The sequence below is a fragment of the Phalaenopsis equestris genome, unplaced genomic scaffold, assembly GCF_001263595.1.
Source record: "Phalaenopsis equestris unplaced genomic scaffold, ASM126359v1 Scaffold000002, whole genome shotgun sequence".
In the NCBI taxonomy this organism is placed as follows: domain Eukaryota; kingdom Viridiplantae; phylum Streptophyta; class Magnoliopsida; order Asparagales; family Orchidaceae; genus Phalaenopsis; species Phalaenopsis equestris.
In genome coordinates this window covers 39,849,475-39,867,241 of record NW_018164444.1, presented here as the reverse complement: position 1 = coordinate 39,867,241, position 17,767 = coordinate 39,849,475, and the positions used below count along the sequence as shown (strand labels likewise).

The 17,767-nt window shown below is 32.7% G+C and overlaps 1 protein-coding gene across 5 annotated transcripts; it reads right to left on the bottom strand.

Annotated features, from left to right (window-relative positions):
• Positions 1-4,456: 4,456 nt before the first annotated feature.
• On the bottom strand, positions 4,457-16,237 carry LOC110033701 (nuclear inhibitor of protein phosphatase 1). 5 transcript variants are annotated; one of them, XM_020737770.1, is made up of 4 exons: positions 15,899-16,236; positions 15,730-15,799; positions 15,079-15,627; positions 4,457-5,423 (listed from the first exon to the last, which is right to left on the bottom strand). In XM_020737770.1, exons 3-4 carry the CDS (start codon positions 15,534-15,536, stop codon positions 4,631-4,633), a joined length of 1,251 nt encoding a protein of 416 aa, XP_020593429.1. In that variant the 5' UTR covers positions 15,537-15,627; positions 15,730-15,799; positions 15,899-16,236; the 3' UTR covers positions 4,457-4,630. The 5 variants fall into 5 exon arrangements, with proteins under 5 accessions (XP_020593429.1, XP_020593424.1, XP_020593437.1 ...); XM_020737765.1 differs by having other exon boundaries at positions 15,912-16,236; XM_020737778.1 differs by having other exon boundaries at positions 15,918-16,236.
• Between the last annotated feature and the right edge of the window lie 1,530 nt (positions 16,238-17,767).

Here is a 17,767-nt window from a genome sequence, read left to right as displayed (position 1 = left end):
GAATTGGCATATGCCACAAATTCAAATCACTTAATTTTTTATCTTCTTATTTTTTCTATTTTATTGTTTCTTTGCCGCATTGCATAATAAATCAAATATAGCTCCTCAATTTATACCTCTCTAAATGTACATTCCAGTTTCTCTCATTTCAAGTGAGCAAATTACCATTTACACCATAGCAAGTTCTATTTGTGTGGACATTGAGTCTGAACTAGTTTCTTTAAGATCCCAAATATATGATTGGAAACTACAATAATCAAGGTTGTTCTTAGTACGCAAAATGTACACAAACCTACTATAGTATTTTGGTCCAATCCGTAGTTATGCAGTTATTTAGTTTTCTGGCCAAAAACTTGACTTAGTTTCTTTAGGCGGCCAGTGTGCAAAATGAATATGTTATAGAGTTTATAATTTAATTTATAGTTAACACGCTAGGGGTTCTACGCAAGTATCAATAATATAGGGCTTTAATGGAGTCTCGTTTATCAATCCCACAAGGAAGCAATGTAAGAATCCCTTAGGCTAAGTTCTAGTCAACTACTATCAGGTCTTAGTTTGGAATGTTGATTAAGGTTTTTCTAACAACTGCTCCTAAATACAAACCTAAATCTAAAGTTAAACCTAACTAGATAAACTGATTTAGTGAATTTTTAGGTGTAAAAGCTACCTTTCTCTTGTGACCTAGATAATGTGTAAGAATGAGATACTTAGAATCTAATGCGGCAGTGACAATAGAGGAAAAAATATCTAAGTTTTCCTCTTCCTAGTGTATAACGTAGCTCAGTTAACATAGGGTCAATTCCTTAAAATAACAAGATTATCACGACGAAACTTCTAGCCTATCACTCTAGAGTCTCCTTCTTCTAATAGCCATCTAATTGACTTATATTAGATTTAAGGTACAAAGCCTTGGATCAAATTGGTTAGGAATCTAGCCTTACGCTAAAAACACCTATTTTCACCCATCAACAAATATCTCCCTAACATTGCATTGAATCTTAGGACTACTTTTCCTTCACCCATAAGTTCAATGTAGTTCCTCCTAGTTGTTAAAGCCATAGCCCTCCCAGAACTTTTGGGTTTTCAATAAATTTTAACATACAAATTGACCAGATTGATTAGTAATTGAAGCATGAAGTAAGAACATCACTATGATATGAAAAACCTATTCTAACATGCATCCTAGCATCCAAAACATTCATCCAAAACATTCCAAAACATTCATCCAATTCATTGCAAAAGAAAAGTACAAAAATTCTACTTCACAAAGCATGTGTCACATACAACAGAAAGCTTCATTAAATCAAAACAAATCCACTAGATAAGTGTTTTCAACAAGCACAAAATAATGAAGAACACAATACGTAGCTTTTCCCTCTGAAAAAAAAATGAAAATCCCTCCAACAAAGTCTCATGTTGATCCATGCAATGCTAATACAATCCCTTACAAATATCTGTCAAAATTCCCCCACCAATTTCTCCAAAAAAAGGTAATAATCTACATTTCCTACTCTCATATACGACCTCTCGATCTTCTTGGAGAATTCCAAGACTTAGAAATGCCAAAAAGTTCTTTCTCCAGTGATTCTCCAGTGAATATATCTTTAAATTCGTGCATAAACGCTAAGGAAATCTCCAAGAACAGTTCTGACGTGCAAGCGCTAGCCTGTGGCGCCTAGACACCACTTGCTTGGGCAACCATTGAATAACACTAGCGCCACCATGGCGCCGACTTCTTAGGAAGTTTGGCAAGGTCCGGTGCCTAGGCGCCCAAATATGGCGCCATTGTTCCATGGAGTGGTGCTTAAGCACCATCTTGTGGCTCCTTGGCGCCAGTTAATATTTTGCTCCATTTGCCTCCTTTTAGCCCTGTTTTCGTTCTAGTTCGCTCCAAATGCTTTACCTACTATACGTGCAACAAAAACATAAAAATACCTTCTTTTAAAATATAATTTCATTCAAAAAAAAATGTGCTAAATGTAAAGGAAATTAAGCATGCTAAAAGACATATCATATTTGCATTGAATATCAAATAAGACATGCATGTAAGATTTTGCTATGGCTTCAATTATTTAATGTGTACTATTGTTTATTGTGTGCGACATGAGTATAGAAAATATTAATGCTAGTAAAGATAATATACAATTATTCTCTAACTTTAATACTTAAACAAGTATCCTCAACTTCTAAATCGTTAATCTTATAATGAGAAACATTAGTATTATGATCACATTTTGAAAGACATCTAAATAAAAAATAATTTATTAGGCTAAACATCAAAAGAATTTATAACATGACCACATCTTAAAGTGCTTATAAATATTAAGTACAACACTCATTAGACCAACATTCTATTCTTCCAACAAAATAATCTTATCATTCAAGCTAACATCATATTCATTAAAAAATAAACTAGAAACGGTTAAGGAATTGAGTTTGCTCTTAAATTTCTCATTTTGAATTTCAAATAATGAGCAAGTACTTAATTTCTTAGTCAACATTATAATTCTCATTGTTCAAAATTTTTTTTAGTTTATATATATTATACAATATTTCAAATTGACTAAAACTCTTCATATGATAAACCTATTAGATTTTCATTGTTTTTGGGGCAAGCCAAATTTTTTTGAATGGTTCCTTCTCATTAACTTGAATTACAAAATTCTCTTTGTTTTCATTTTTTTTTGTAGCATTCTTTTTTCTTCCCTTTCTTAGATAAATGTCTTTTTGGCTCATCAAGTTGCTTGTTGATGTTCTTCTTTAGAACATCCTCAATTTTCTTCTCCCATGCACTTTTTTACATTTCCAAACATATGAATTAGAGTATCAAGTTTTTTAATATTTTTTTTTTTTATTTTCAGTCATTCAATAAAAGGGCACAACAAAAAAAGATATGCACTTCAAAACTTATTATAAAACATATATTCATCACAAATCTTATGTGAATGAAGGCCGAGACTCAGAACAGAATATCGTGAAACTCAGATCCTACTCCTGCTGATCGGTCTGGCGCTTGCCCCATCTAAGAAGAGTTGGGTGGGTCGGGGGCCGAACCTCAGTACAAAGAAAGAAAGCAGGGCGTCTTGCATCGCTTGAAACCATTAGCACATGAGTGACGTCCATCTTTTGTGCTTCCTTTGATGTATATACGCAATTCTCTCAATCTTCAAAGATTTTTCAATAAAAAAGAAAACCAGTTTTTTTAAATAGTAAAAAAAAAAAGAAAAACCATTCAAAATAAAATGCCCTAAGGATTAATAGATTACAAATACCTAAGCTTGTGATTCTTTCATAAAATCATATATAACCTGACAAACAAAGGTAAGAACAGAAGAATGACAAAAAACAATGTATAATGGATATGTGCCATAGGAACTTCTATTTTTAGTTACATAGCTAAAATAAATAATATCATGATCACCCACTCTAAGGCGAATTGAAACCTTAAATGCACACCAATAGTGGAGAGAAGTTAATGTATAATAACATTACCACATTTTTTTAGAAATACTTTCAATGCATTCTTTTCAAAACCCTTCCAATCTCAAACTCACACAAAGCACACAAAATATAAATAAATAATTAATCAAGCACAAACAAGCGCACAAGTGTAAGTAATTATGAGCATTCAAGTAATAACAACAATATAAATGATGCCAAATTGAATAATTTTAGCACTTATAAACAAGAAAACAAACTCCAAGTGTAACACCATGCTAAGTGAGTGGATAAGATTCATTATGCTGATAAAAAGTTGAATTGGGCAATGTGAACATTAACCCCAATGTAATGATCAACAAAACTACAGAAGATTAATCTCTTAATTCAAGGAAAACCAAAGATGCACAAACCTACAAGCATCCCTTCAACAATAAAGGATGTAAAGATTTGATGCTAAAGTGAGAGGAATTGAATATATTAAGCATAAGCTTAATGATTACCCAACACAGATATATAAGCATGGATGATTCAAACACCAATTGAAAACTCAGTAAGTAATTTTATAAGTGAATAAATAAGCATGAAGGACAAAATTATACAGCAATTGGACACAACATTGTATTAGATCATTCTACCAAACCCAAGCAACTTGCATCCATATCTAAGCACTCTCTTGCTCAACATTTCACCATCTTCCACAGTTATGAGAGAGAAGCTCAATCCATGATTAATCAACTTCCAAATATTATGTATGCTCTCCTACACCCAATCAACACAACCTAAACACCACTCCTACCTAGCGAGCAAACCCACAATCTCGAGCACAAGATTGGAACTCTTCACAAAATTAGTGAGAGGGCATGTTGATCACCAAAATGAAAACTAGGAAAGATTTAAGCATATAAAAGGCCAACAATACTTAAAAATTGAGCACATTGCTGAGAGCGAAAGATGAGAGCCAAAAAAAAAGAGAAAAAAATGCTAGCTTTCAACATTATAGAAGCCAATGAATGCAGAAACAACAGAGCAAAATTGCAGGAAAACAGTCGCAAGGAAAGACCGGAAATTTTTTTTAATACACAGGACTCATAAACAGCCATTAGAACCCAAAAAGCAGGTTCTTTCTGTGACATGAAACACTAAAACAATAAATCCTCAAATATCATTAACAAAATTTTAGCAGAAAATCCTAATCACCAAACAGATCATCACTATCTTCACCTGAAGCATCATTTGATTTTCCACTGGAAGGCTTTCCATCAACATTTTTGTTTGTATTTCCTTCTCTACCATCATTTTTATATGCCCAAGATGAACCTACCTTACTTGAAAAAGAATCACCATAAATGTCATCATAAATCCCACCTTTAGAAGTGTTCTTCACTTTGTTCAAAACCTGCTGTAACTTGTGAGTGACACCCTTGGGTGAAATGCTGCCTTCCCTTTGAGATAGCTGCTCCTTCCCTTTAGGAATAACAGTGACCTGAACAAGAGACTCATATTTACCAACAAGACTGCCTTCTTTTACACCAATAGGACCAGGTTCAGTTTCAACATCCACACCATCTGAGATCCCCACAACTTCAGCTAAGTTACCACCAATCTGATCTTTGAATGCAACCCTTGCTTTCCTAATCCTCTTAGAGGGCCTATATAAATGATGAGCATCGGATTTTACAGTCGATGAACTCGTAGATTTTGATGACAGATCTGATTTCGTAAGACCATAACGGTTGAGAATGGTATTATATGCAACAACAGCATCTTCGTCAGATGGGTCTGGAGGAGAAGGTAGATCTACTTCTCTCGGAGCTGCGGGAGTGGGAAAAAGGGCAGCAGTGTTCTTTCTCAGAATATAACTTCTGGTAGATGCAGCAAATCTTAGAGATTGCCCAACTTCAAGCTCAACCGGAGTGTCTTTAATAAGTCTCTCATTGCCAACAAATGTACCATGAACAGAACCCAAATCAATCACATAGATGCTGCAAGAATATACATGATAAATACATAATTAACCACTTGTTGGCATGGTAAATTGGTCAATCAAAAACAAAAAAAAGAGGGAAATTTACATGCGTTGCACACAATTCTTATGTATTTACATATCTCACACCTATACTTTGATGTTTACATACACAACACTGGGGCTTTAAACCTATGCATGAAAAGGATTATTTCACTTTTAAAAAGTGATAATAGTGCTATTTCTAATGTGATATTAAGGATTTGAGGGCTATATGTATAAATTTGAAAGTTAAGAGATATGCAAATACATAAGAATTGTGTGCTACATATGTAAATGCCCCAATAAACTAAAGAAAACTTATTCAGTCATTATAATTATTTGTATCACCAGAACCAAATGGAATTAACTTTCTCCATGGTTCATAGTAGCTAACATTAACAAAGATTTCCTTATTCCTTTCTTTCAGTAATATGAATATTAATAGAGTAACACTTTAAAATATTATTCTAAACAAATGATCATCAAGTAATCAAATTTATCATAGAATATTACCTCTATAATAATCAAGTATACTGATGGTGAAAATGGGAGAACGTTCTGTTTTCTCTACAGACCAAAAAGAAACATGAGATACTTGGCATACTATTTAAAACCTGTATTCCTCACGAATTTGGCTGTTCCAGATTATTCCGTTTACACCTCTATATTTCCATTCTATCGCTTCTTTTGCACTTACATTAAGTAATTACAAGCATCAGACCCTCTAGCAGTTTGTGTGTTTTGCAAATTTTCACATCGACAACCACAACAAATCCATAGTCCTAACTAAGAACTTTTCTTTGGAATTGAAGTGGTCTAGTGTTTCAGAGTTTAAAGCAAACTATTTCTTTTGCTGTGAGGGTCTCATTTATTCCATGCAGAAAGAACATGTAAACTATCTAAGTAATTTATTTGTTTTTCCATATGGAAAAGATGCAGATATACTGACATAAATGAAGGGTTCATTTGGCAAAAATGTGTTGTTTATTTTGTAAAAACATTAAATCAATGCTGTTCTCATAAAGATGGACAAAGCTTACAAGAATATTTTTGACAGCCCTTAAAAGGATTCGTTCATACAGTGGGATTGAGTACCGTTATATAAGCTTATCAAGCTAAGCCATTATGCCCGGTTTAGCTTAAAAATGAGTAAAAGCTCAAATTAGTCCCCCAATTATTAAGAAGTGTCCAATTTAGTCCCCGAGTTTTAAAATACTCCAATTTAATCCCAGACTATTAAAAGGTGCGTCAAATTAGTCCTAAATCATATTTTTTGTTAAATTTAACAGTTCTTTTCACGTTTTGAACGATAGTTCTGTCTATTTGCAAAATTCACGAATTAAACTCACAAAAGTTACTTCTCTTAATCACATAATTTTTTCATTCACATATATAGTATTTTGAACATAAAATAAATTCATTAATTAAGTTTTCAAGCTAATTTTAACAATTTTAAAACATATTCTCTAATAAATAATATTAAAAAAAATTCAATTGAAATAGAGTAATTCCTATAATTTTAGATTGAGTGATCTATTATTGCATAATTCTTGATTATTTTAAAATTTTTATTTAAAACAAAATGATGACTTGTTTTAAAAATTATAGCTTTTCAAAAACAAATAACAAAAGAGATTTATATACAAACCACATATTTTTTGAATAATTAAATAAAAGAAGAAAATACCCTTCAATTCATGTAGGCCATCATCAAATTTAACGGAAGATATGATTTAGGACAAATCTGGAGCACATTTTAATAGTATGGAACTAAATTGGAATATTCTAAAACTCTGGAACTAAATTGGACAGTTCTTAATAGTTGAGGGACTATTTTGGACTTTTACTCGCCTAAAAATATAGCTTGCTTTCATATAAAGTTTTTTTAGTCAAACATATTATCATCATCATTAACTTTATCCGAATTATTGGGGTTTAGCATTATGAATTTTCATTTTTCATTTTCTCTTACAAAGTGATGCTTTAGATGTTAAACCTATACATAGCAATTCATTTTAAATAACATCTATCAATAGCACTTAAGTTTTATTCCTTTAAGCCTTCTAATTTTTTTGACACCAATTCTTTTCACTATGAGTGTATTTTCCAATCTTTATTGTGAATCTATAAATCATCAATCTGTTTTCAACTATTTAGCTTCGATAGATATCATTTCAACCATATAATACAATTATCTTTAATTTGTTGATCAATGTTAGGTGGAAAGGCGAGTCGGGGTGGTTAGGAAAGATAATACTTTCAAATTGATGCCACAAGCACCAAAGAAATTAATCGTCAGTTTTTTTTAAGAAAATCTAAGAAAACTCAAAAGCATTAATTAAAAAGTACTCGGTTATACAATGAGATTAAATATCATTATATACTCCTATCATGGCTATGCCATCATGCATAGTTTAACCTCAAAATAAAAGCTTCATGATCATTAAAATTTATTTATCTTAGTCAATATTTATCATCATCAACGTTGTCCAATTATTTTATGTTGTTGTACGAATCCTCATTTTCATTTGTTGTTATTGAGTGATGGCTTAAGTGTTAAGCATTTCACAAATTAGTTTAATCAACTGCCATCAATTTCACGAATTATCACATTTTTCTTTATAATGATTTGACGCTAATCAATTTCTTATTTTAATAGGTGCATTTTCTACTGTTCATTGTGTATATCTACAATATTTAGACTATTTTAAATTGCCTTATTTTCAATTGATACCACTTCAAACAACATCTAATATAATTATCGTGCAATTTATCATTTCTAATTATACCACACATACATCTTAATATTTTCTTCATCACTGCATTCAACTTAGTTTTTTCAAAATTTTATTGCCTAAAATTTGGATCCATATAACATATCCAGCCTAATCGTAATTTTATAGTATTAAGACTCCATGATATACTAATAAGAAAATTCACTATTTAATCAAAAGCATTAACGCTAGAAGTTATATGCTCACTTATATCCCTACTTTTCTATATAACAAATTGAAGATACATAAAATTATCACACCTATGAATTACTTTATTTTTAAATTAAACATTGATGGGTCATTAAAAATTAAATTGCATAACATATATTTAATCTTTATTGAGTTAATTAGGAATCATTTAACTTCCAAATATTTTCTCTATTGTTCCAACCTTTTATTTATCTTATTATGTTTCTCGTCAGATAAATTGCCATATGTGAAAGAATATACCAACACTCCTCTCAATGAATATCTTAGAAGTATTTCATGACAATGCAAAAAGATATTGTCAAAATTGAATTCAATGCAATCCTACTGTAATATGAAGTTTCATCAATCTAAAAATACTTCTAGGACAAATTAGTACTCAATCATATATATATTTTAAAGAAGTTAAACATAAATTTAAAACACTTTTTTTCTTAATGGGCATAAAATCAATTCATATGGTAGTCAAACAAAACCCTTACTAAGGCCCCGTTTGGGGCAGCTTATTGGGAGCGGCGGCTTTTTGAAAACGCCGCCTCCCTGTTTGTTTAACACGTTCGCACTGGCGTTCCTCTCCCGCACTGCGTCGCGTTGGTTAAATTTCTCTAGTTTACACACTTCCTAATTAATTAACTTATCACAAAAATAAATTTCATAATAGATCTACCTAGCTTGAAATCAATTGAAAATTAGAATGATTAGAGTAGTGAAAAATTGGAGATTTTATTGCAGGATTTTATTCTCTTAATCTGTGTAAAATATATGAAAAAAAAGCAATACATAAGTGGATAAATAAATAATTAAAAAGAAAAAAAATATGACAATAAATCTTTTCTTTTTAAATTCAAAATTAACTATATAGCAGAAAAAGAAAGTTGTTATTCATGAATTCTTGGATAGCAACAAATGGAAATAAGTTTCCATCAATTATTGGAATTTTGTACATAAAAATGATTTCTTATGAATTAATATATTGTTATATATTAAAATATGTTGTCAATGGTGATACTGGAGTTAACCAACAATAACGGGAAAAGCAAATATTATTATTGAAATCAAATAGGAACTTACAACCAAATAAATGGAAATATGAAATTGCAACAAACACGATATGAAACACGCGACTAGGGGCGAATCTATGCTGGTGGTGGTGGCTGTTAGGGGCGTGGAAGGGAGGTGACAAGATGGGGAAGTGGAACAAATGAGAGTATGGCAGGAAACGACATTTGTTTGCTGTGCTGGCAACAACAAGCAGGAAGGGGCAGCTGGACAGCAGCGGAAAACAGTGGAAGGCAGTGGCAGCAGGTATGAAGGGCAGCTGGAACAACAACAAGGCTGCAGGGAGGGGGTTCTCAGCATTTGGAACAGCAGCAAGGCTGCGGGGAGGCGGTTCTTGCCGGCGCAGCGAGGAAGGGTTAGTTGGGAGCGATGCAGGGAGGAAGGGAAGGAAAAGGCTGCCGGGAAGGGGAAAATGCAGGGAAAACAGCAAGGACAGCTGTTATAAGGGAAGCTGCAACAAGGGCAGGCGTCAAGGAGCAACGTAGGCAGGATGGGAAGGGCAGGGGGTAGGATAATGACTACGTCGGGAGCGAGATACAGTCAGACACCATTCGAGCTTGGAAGCAGCTCTAAACAGGAAAACAAAGTGCCAATGGTGGTCCTGAACAAACCACACAATAAAATTTGAACAATACACAACAAAAGCAACATAAATAGTTTTAGGCTAAATAGGAGTGGACCCCACTCTGGTAGGAGAGAATTCCTTGCCTGGAAGGACCAGCTTGTCCCTCCGATACTTGGACCAAACTGGTCTAGGCGCGGCAATTGCCATACCAAGGGCACCTCGTTAGACGCCCACATCAAACAAATTTGTTCTCTGAAACTAACATGATTTTTTTTTTTAAATATATGTTTTATTATTAGTTCTTGTAAGTTTGATAACAATAATCTTGAACATATGTTTTGTTCTTAGATACCAGCATTAAAATATTTATTCTCTAATTATCTGACTATCTTACTCTTCAAACATATCCTTATAATAGTATTCAAATCTCAATAGATATCACATCTGAATTTGAAAATTTACTTGCATTAATCATCCTCCAAGCTAAAACTAACTCGCTCCTTCAGATAAATCTAAAATATACCACAGCAATTTGTTCATCATGCTCATCCAAATAAGTTTTTCTTTGAGCTCTAATAATTTCTAAAAGTAAATTCATGCATTTCTTTGATGCATTCAATTTTAACTAGGATCCTATTATCTTATGTATCTAGATTGCTCAAGCTCTTGAATTCTTACTCCCTGTCTTAGCTATCGTATGTATTTCCTTAGTATTAAGTCTAATCTCATTCATCACAAAAATAAATTATAGTATCGCTTTGCAAACTAAATGAAAATATGACACTAAACACAATAAGACGCAATGGAGAAAAAGGATTCAGGTAGCGACCCCACGTAGTGGGATTAAGGCTTTGTTGTTGTTGTTGTTGTAGTATCGCTTTGCACATTACCCTCTTTTGTAACACTTATAATTTCCTCAAAATCATTATAAACCTTCATAGTATTTAACATTTAGAACTAATTAAAAGCACTATTTTTCTTCAATAACCTTTGTACATCCTCACTTCACCTAACAACCTATCTTGAAACACCAATCACCTCTTACCTTTCAAGTTTCACAATAAAACAAAGGCAATTATTTGTTTCAATAGTTACTTTGTTTTTTTAAGACGTGTTTTGAAATTTTCTTCTAGAATTATTGTAAGTAATGCTTGAATTTTTTTCTCTCTCCTTTTACGTATGACAGCGTCCATCTATTAATAACTCTAATGTTGAAAGTCACACTTTATCCCCTATTTCAAACCACCATTATCATCTTATAAATATCTTACTAGAACATGCCCATCTACCACCACTAATTAATCTTTCTTTGATTCACTTAAGTTATATTATGACAATTTCTTCCCAAATTTGTTTTTCAAAGTTCTTCTAATACAACAAGTTCTCAACACTGATAATATTCATAAACTTCCCAAAAAAGAACTTAATAACTATCATCCTTAACACTTACTCTACTAAACTAAATAAATTCATCTTTTAACTCTTTGTCCACAACTACAACTATAGCATACAAAATTTACCAATGACTATGGATTTTACCAATTCAATTTCATTTCTTGCAAGCAAATGCTATTTATTTATTTTTTAATTATTAGGTACACCAATACATGGAACATAATTTTAGTAGTGGTAGCTTTAGTAGAAGAGTTGTAACCATGAGTGATCAAATCATTAAAAGTTGTGAAAGTTTTAGATATCTCGGGTCGGGTCTATGTCTATTGTTCAAAGTGTTGGTGATATAGATGGGGATGTTATTAGTAGAATTCAAGTTGGTTGGTTGAAGTGGAGGAATGCATCGGGCTTATTGTGTGATAGAGAAGTACCGCTTAGGCTAAAAGAAAAATTTTATAAGTGGTGGTGAGACCTGCAATGCCCTATCGCGCATAATGTTGACATTTAAAAGAGAAGCATAAAACAACGTTAAGTGTTGTTGAGATGAGAATGCTTAGGTGGATGAGTGGCTTGGCCCTTAAGATAAAATGCGAAAAGCATATATTCATGATAGGGTTGGTGTAGCTCCAGTGGCAGACAAGATTAGAGAGAGTCATCTTAGATGACTTAGTCACATTAAACGTCAACCATCTGATAATCCGGTTAGGAGAATATATGTTTTATATTCAACTTATGTTAAGAAAGGTAGAAATAAACCAAGAAAGACAAGTAGGTTGTATAAAAAATGATCTTAATGTATTAGAATCAAATGAAAGTATGACACTCAATAGGACTCAAAGGAGAAAAAGGATTTATACAACTAACCCCACTTAGTGGGATTAAAGCTTGTAGTCGGGCAAACTCCACACCAAAAATAGTGCCGACAGTATTAAACTTGTCATTCAAAGAATCTAACTTCCATGCAACAACTAGTTTTTATTTATGACTTAATTAACATTAAATTAAAGTAGTACTTTTGATAGAAAATTTTAGTCGTATGACATATAGGGGTGTCAAAAATTGACTCGAGAAGCCAACTCGACCTGAACTAGACTCGAAAAATCTAAGTTTGGGTTGACCTAAATTAATATTAGGTTGGGTTTGGGTTAAAAATTTTAACTTTAATTTTTCGGGTCGGTTTTGGATTGACCCAACAACCCAAGATTGACCTGAAACTGATTCTGTCGACCCTAAATTGACTCGCCAACTCGAATTTGAACCGGGATTGACATGAAATTGACCCCAATAGATGTTATTCCCCATGTTACATAGGTTATTCGAAGATGGTGGGTTGAAGAAGGGTTCAAATTCGGGTTGGACTTTTTAACCCGTTTAATATTCGAGTCAAGTTCAAGTCAAGGTCAAACCATTTCAGGTCAAATCCAAACCCGACATGCAAACCCGATTTAACACCCCTAATGGCAAATTAAAAATTTAAAAAAATATTTCAAGTTTTACAGTGGGTAACAAGAATAAATGGAAAATAGAAATATTTCGGGGTGAATTATATACATATTTCAAATAGTAATTATGGAACGATAGTCTGAAAATCTTTAGATTGAAAATTTAAAAGAACTAAATATAAATTTTATAAAAAAATCAACTCACCGAAAGCAAACACTAATAATAAACGTTGCTTGAGGATAAACTGCAAAAATATGCAAGTTAAGAAATCTTTAGATGCATGTTCGCAATAAAGCATAGCAAGTCACCAAGATGTTCTATAAAAGACATTCCATCTTCTCAAGAAAATAATACAAGCATATATAAAATAACTAGCAGTTAATAAATGCCGAATAGACAATTTATTTTACAAAACAAATGAAATGGCTAGAAAATGGGCATCACCTTTTCCTACAACCCTTCAATTGGATTTGCGTGCACAATAATCAATTAATTTACTTCTCAACGACTGCATCAAATATCGTTATAAAAAGGTTCAAACGAAGATGTATAGATTTAAGGCTTGGAGTCCAAATGGGATACCTATTAAGAATTGGAGGGATATGGATAACATTGAAGTAGTTTATTTAAGCAAATATTTTTGATAGAGTAATGAATAATAAAAGAATGTCAGTTTACTTGAAAAGTACTTCAACACTAATATTCAAGAACAAAGATATACTGCAGATTGTGTTAAAAGTAAGACAATAGCATGTATGAACCATACAAGAAATTACGAAGAAGGATAACGGAACATAAGAGTCCCAAAAATTGTGTGAAAACCACATAATCAATAACTATTTGCTAGAAAGATCAACTATGGCCATGACTTTTGTATGATAAATCAATGAGTAGTGTTAAATGCGTTTGAGGAGTGACCAAGAGTTTGTGTGATTAAAACTTAAATGTACATAAGAGTATTATGCAATAAAAGAATATCACGAAGACTTAAACAAAAAATTAAATAATGCATAAAAAAAATGTAGGAAAATGCAAATGTGAATCTATGTTTATAGATATGAGAGTTGGCCATTAAAGACATCGCTAATAAACAAGTTGAGCATAGCGTAAATAGAATGTTAAGTTGAATGAGTGACAAAACTAAACAACAATGACTCATAAATAAGAAATGATTATCTAAAAGGAACAATGAATGCAAAATAACTTGACGATGAGGTAGTAAAAAAGCAATCTTAAGTGGTTTGGGCATTTACAATGAAGAGTAGAAGATTAACAAATGAAATAGATGAATAAAATTAATGTTCAAGAATAAGGAAGAAAAAAGGGTTGACAAAAAGAATTTGGATAGGATTTCTTCAAAAAATATTTGCACAAGACAAGTTTAACACCACATGAGACACTCAATAAGAGCTTTAATGATGATGGTGGAGCTTGGGGCTTGTTTGGCTCAATGTTATATGGATATAAATATTATCTAGATAATAGTGCTATTTATATAACAATATAATCTACAAAAAGTGCATTAATGATGATAGCGAAGCTTGGGGCTTGTTTGGCTCATTGTTATATGGATATAAACATTATCTAGATAATAGTGCTATTTATATAACAATATAATCTACAAAAAGTAGTGTTTTTAGTTCAATATTATCTACTTGAACAATGCAATGTCATTTAGAATGAGAAATATTCTAAATGCTATTTTTTTAGTTTATTTTATCCATGAGATAACAAGACATCAAAATTTTGACCATTTTTTATGATATTTTATTGTCATTAAAATAATACTTAAAGATTATTTATTAAATTACAATATAAAGATGTCACCAAAACAAAACAGTTAGACATCCGCTTATAACATACATTACATTACCATTGTCAATAAATCAAACAACTGCTTAAACAACAAATTTACGTCGAACAACAAAGATTCTCTATCAATTAATCGTACAAAATTCTAATTCTCAAACACCTACATTTAAAAGCTAAACAGAAAGCAAGTGCTAATTGATGATCTCAAAACACAAAGATATCATATCCCACCAAAAAAAAAAAAAAATACAGGTAATTTCCTTGCATATAATAAAAGTATAACAACTAAAACGAAAATAAGATGAGATCAAAGGAGGGTAGAGTTTGAGGTGATGGTGGAAAAATCATTGAGATTTAAGTACCAATTCAAAGAACCTAACCTTCCATTCTTATGGGGTACAACAGCAGCATGCTGTCGAGAAACAGACTGATGATCTAACACAAAGTCACAAGTATGAACCTGTCTCCCAAATATATGCCTCTTCTTATCCAAATTGATTCTGTCAAGCACATCCCCATCTTTCATCACTTCTAGGTAATAAACACCTGAGCGGGACTCTATTGCCCAATCTGGAGGTTGCCATGTTGACTGACCTCCGCCAAACTGAGTAACAGGTTGGGCCGGAACCACGACTTCGGCTGTTGCAGCTCTTGTTGCGTTATGTCTTTGATTCTGAACTTGGATCTGATGGACCGAGTTTTCATGATGGTTAAGCTGCGCCGGTGCTTGATTATTTCCTTTAGGAGAGGAAATACCAGAAGAAGAAGAATTGGGGGCAACTGAGAATGGCTCCAAAGACTGGGCTTTCTTAAATCTATCGAGACCCCCTCTGTACATCTCCTTATCTTCTTCAAACTGAAAGGGGAATTAACATCCGAAAAATCAAACCAAACTAGACCATTTCTTCCAGGAGAACTGAAAGATAGACCTACAGTCACAATGGGAAAAAAAAAAGATATATTCGTTCAAACAAAAAACTCAATTTGATTCCGAACTTAACAAGATTACTATTGGTGAAAACGGAAAATACCTAGTATTTTGTAGAAAAACTCATTTCAAAAATCAAATCCAAATCGGGAAATCGCCACTTCTGCAACTCCCTGAAAACCAAGTTTACAATCATAATCGGAATTAAAGCGGTAACACTAATCGACAGAAAAATTCAACTGTAAACTTTCCGTTGATCAAAAGAGACCAACAATATGACTAAACCATGACATTTTAGGCGAAACCATCGGTGATTTTTGAGAACGCATATCTCTCAATCGAATCGGAAGGAGGTCCAAACAAGCTTCAATTCTAGGGTTTCCCTAGAGTGATAGTGGAGCGGCGAGAAGTAGAGATTACTAGAGAGGTCAGCAGAAGCGAGGTGACGATGTAAATGCGAGTCTAGCCCTGAATGGCTCTTTTCACAATCGCATTGTTGTTCTCCATATTCCGACATTTGCAGATCTATTACTTATTGAAATTAAAAGGTTTCCTAAAATTTAGGTCGTTTTGGATTGTAAGAATTTGGAGAGTTGATGGGGTTCAATAAGGGCCATTGGAGTTTCTCATAGAAGTGATTATAAAGTTATTACAAGCAAATTAAATGTTGAATGCTATGAATCACATTCAATAAATAGAGTGTAAGACATGTGAAAGACATAGAACAATATGCATAATAATGAATAATAATTTGAATTGTTGGTTAGTCCTTTCTAATAAAATAATTTCTCTATTTATAGAGAAGGGGTACAATATATGAAATTACATGTTTGTCCTAGTTTTAATGTGGGCGTTATAAAATATTGTAGGTACTTTGCATATATAGGCTTATGAGTTGGCTACTATCTAACTCGGATGGCTGAAAGCAGTAGGTCTCGGGTCGACAAGACTAGTTTGTTCGGCTCTGTCGGATCGGTGTTGCCGATTAGCCTTTGATGGTCTTTGAGTGGGCAATATTTGGCTCTATCTACTTAGTTCTAATGGCTGACTATTCTAGTTTGACTATCGACCATTAATTCCTGGATGAGGAGTTCCTGTTGGTAGAATCAAACTAGGCTATTTGATAGGGGTGAATCACAATAATCTTATAAGTAACTCATTTCTTGAAGGAGGTTCTTTGAGATGTTCATTGATTATGTTATTGCCAATTCTTAGCCCCTAATGAGGAATAGGGTGTTCGTGAGATGGCTGACGATACTTACTCTTCGCTTGAGTTTGGTTGTAGCGAGATGTAGGTTGATAACTATGCTCTGCTTGATTAGCCTTAGCCCTCGGTTCATATGGCCTACGTCTGGTCGACCTCTAAACCCAATTTAGGGGGTTGCATTTAGTTAAATGGGTCCTTTAGTCTTTCGACAATAGGCCCTCCTCGAGATTCATGTTGTCTTATTTCTGATGTACTCTAAACCATTCAGCTTTTATTCATTTATTAAGATAATAAATTTATTACAATTAACACATATTAGTAGATCTAATTATGAGAAGTTATTTCTCATCATAAAATTTTTTTGGAAGCAGCAAGAAAGTGACAATGATCAAACATAGACGCAATAGTGATTTAAAAATTAACACAACCATAATTTCGATACAACATCCCCAAAGAAGTAGTGCTCTTTCTCATAGGTTGGATATCCCTTATATATGTGTGGGAGAAGTGTATAAAAAAAAAGGAATCAAATCAACATGAATATCGATGGTTATTTTCTCTCTTGTTTTCAAGCTCATTTTAATTTCTATGATTTTTTTCAATTAGTTAGAATATAAAACCTTTAGTTTTGGGGGTCTACCATCACAACCAGGCCATTTATAAGCGAAGTAGGAAAATTAAAAAAAAAATATTTAAGACGCATAAAATAGCACATCAAATAGAATAAGCAAACACGACACATAAATTTAAAAGAGAATGTTTCAGCTTAGAAATATATGACAATATACCCCAAAAGTCTAAAATAATGTAAACCAGAGTTCTGTCTATATACAATCATGCCTAATCATCTGAAACATAGGCCATTGAGACTTCAACTTTGTCTTCAAGGTTATTTATCATGCCTAATCATCTGAAACATAGGCCATTGAGACTA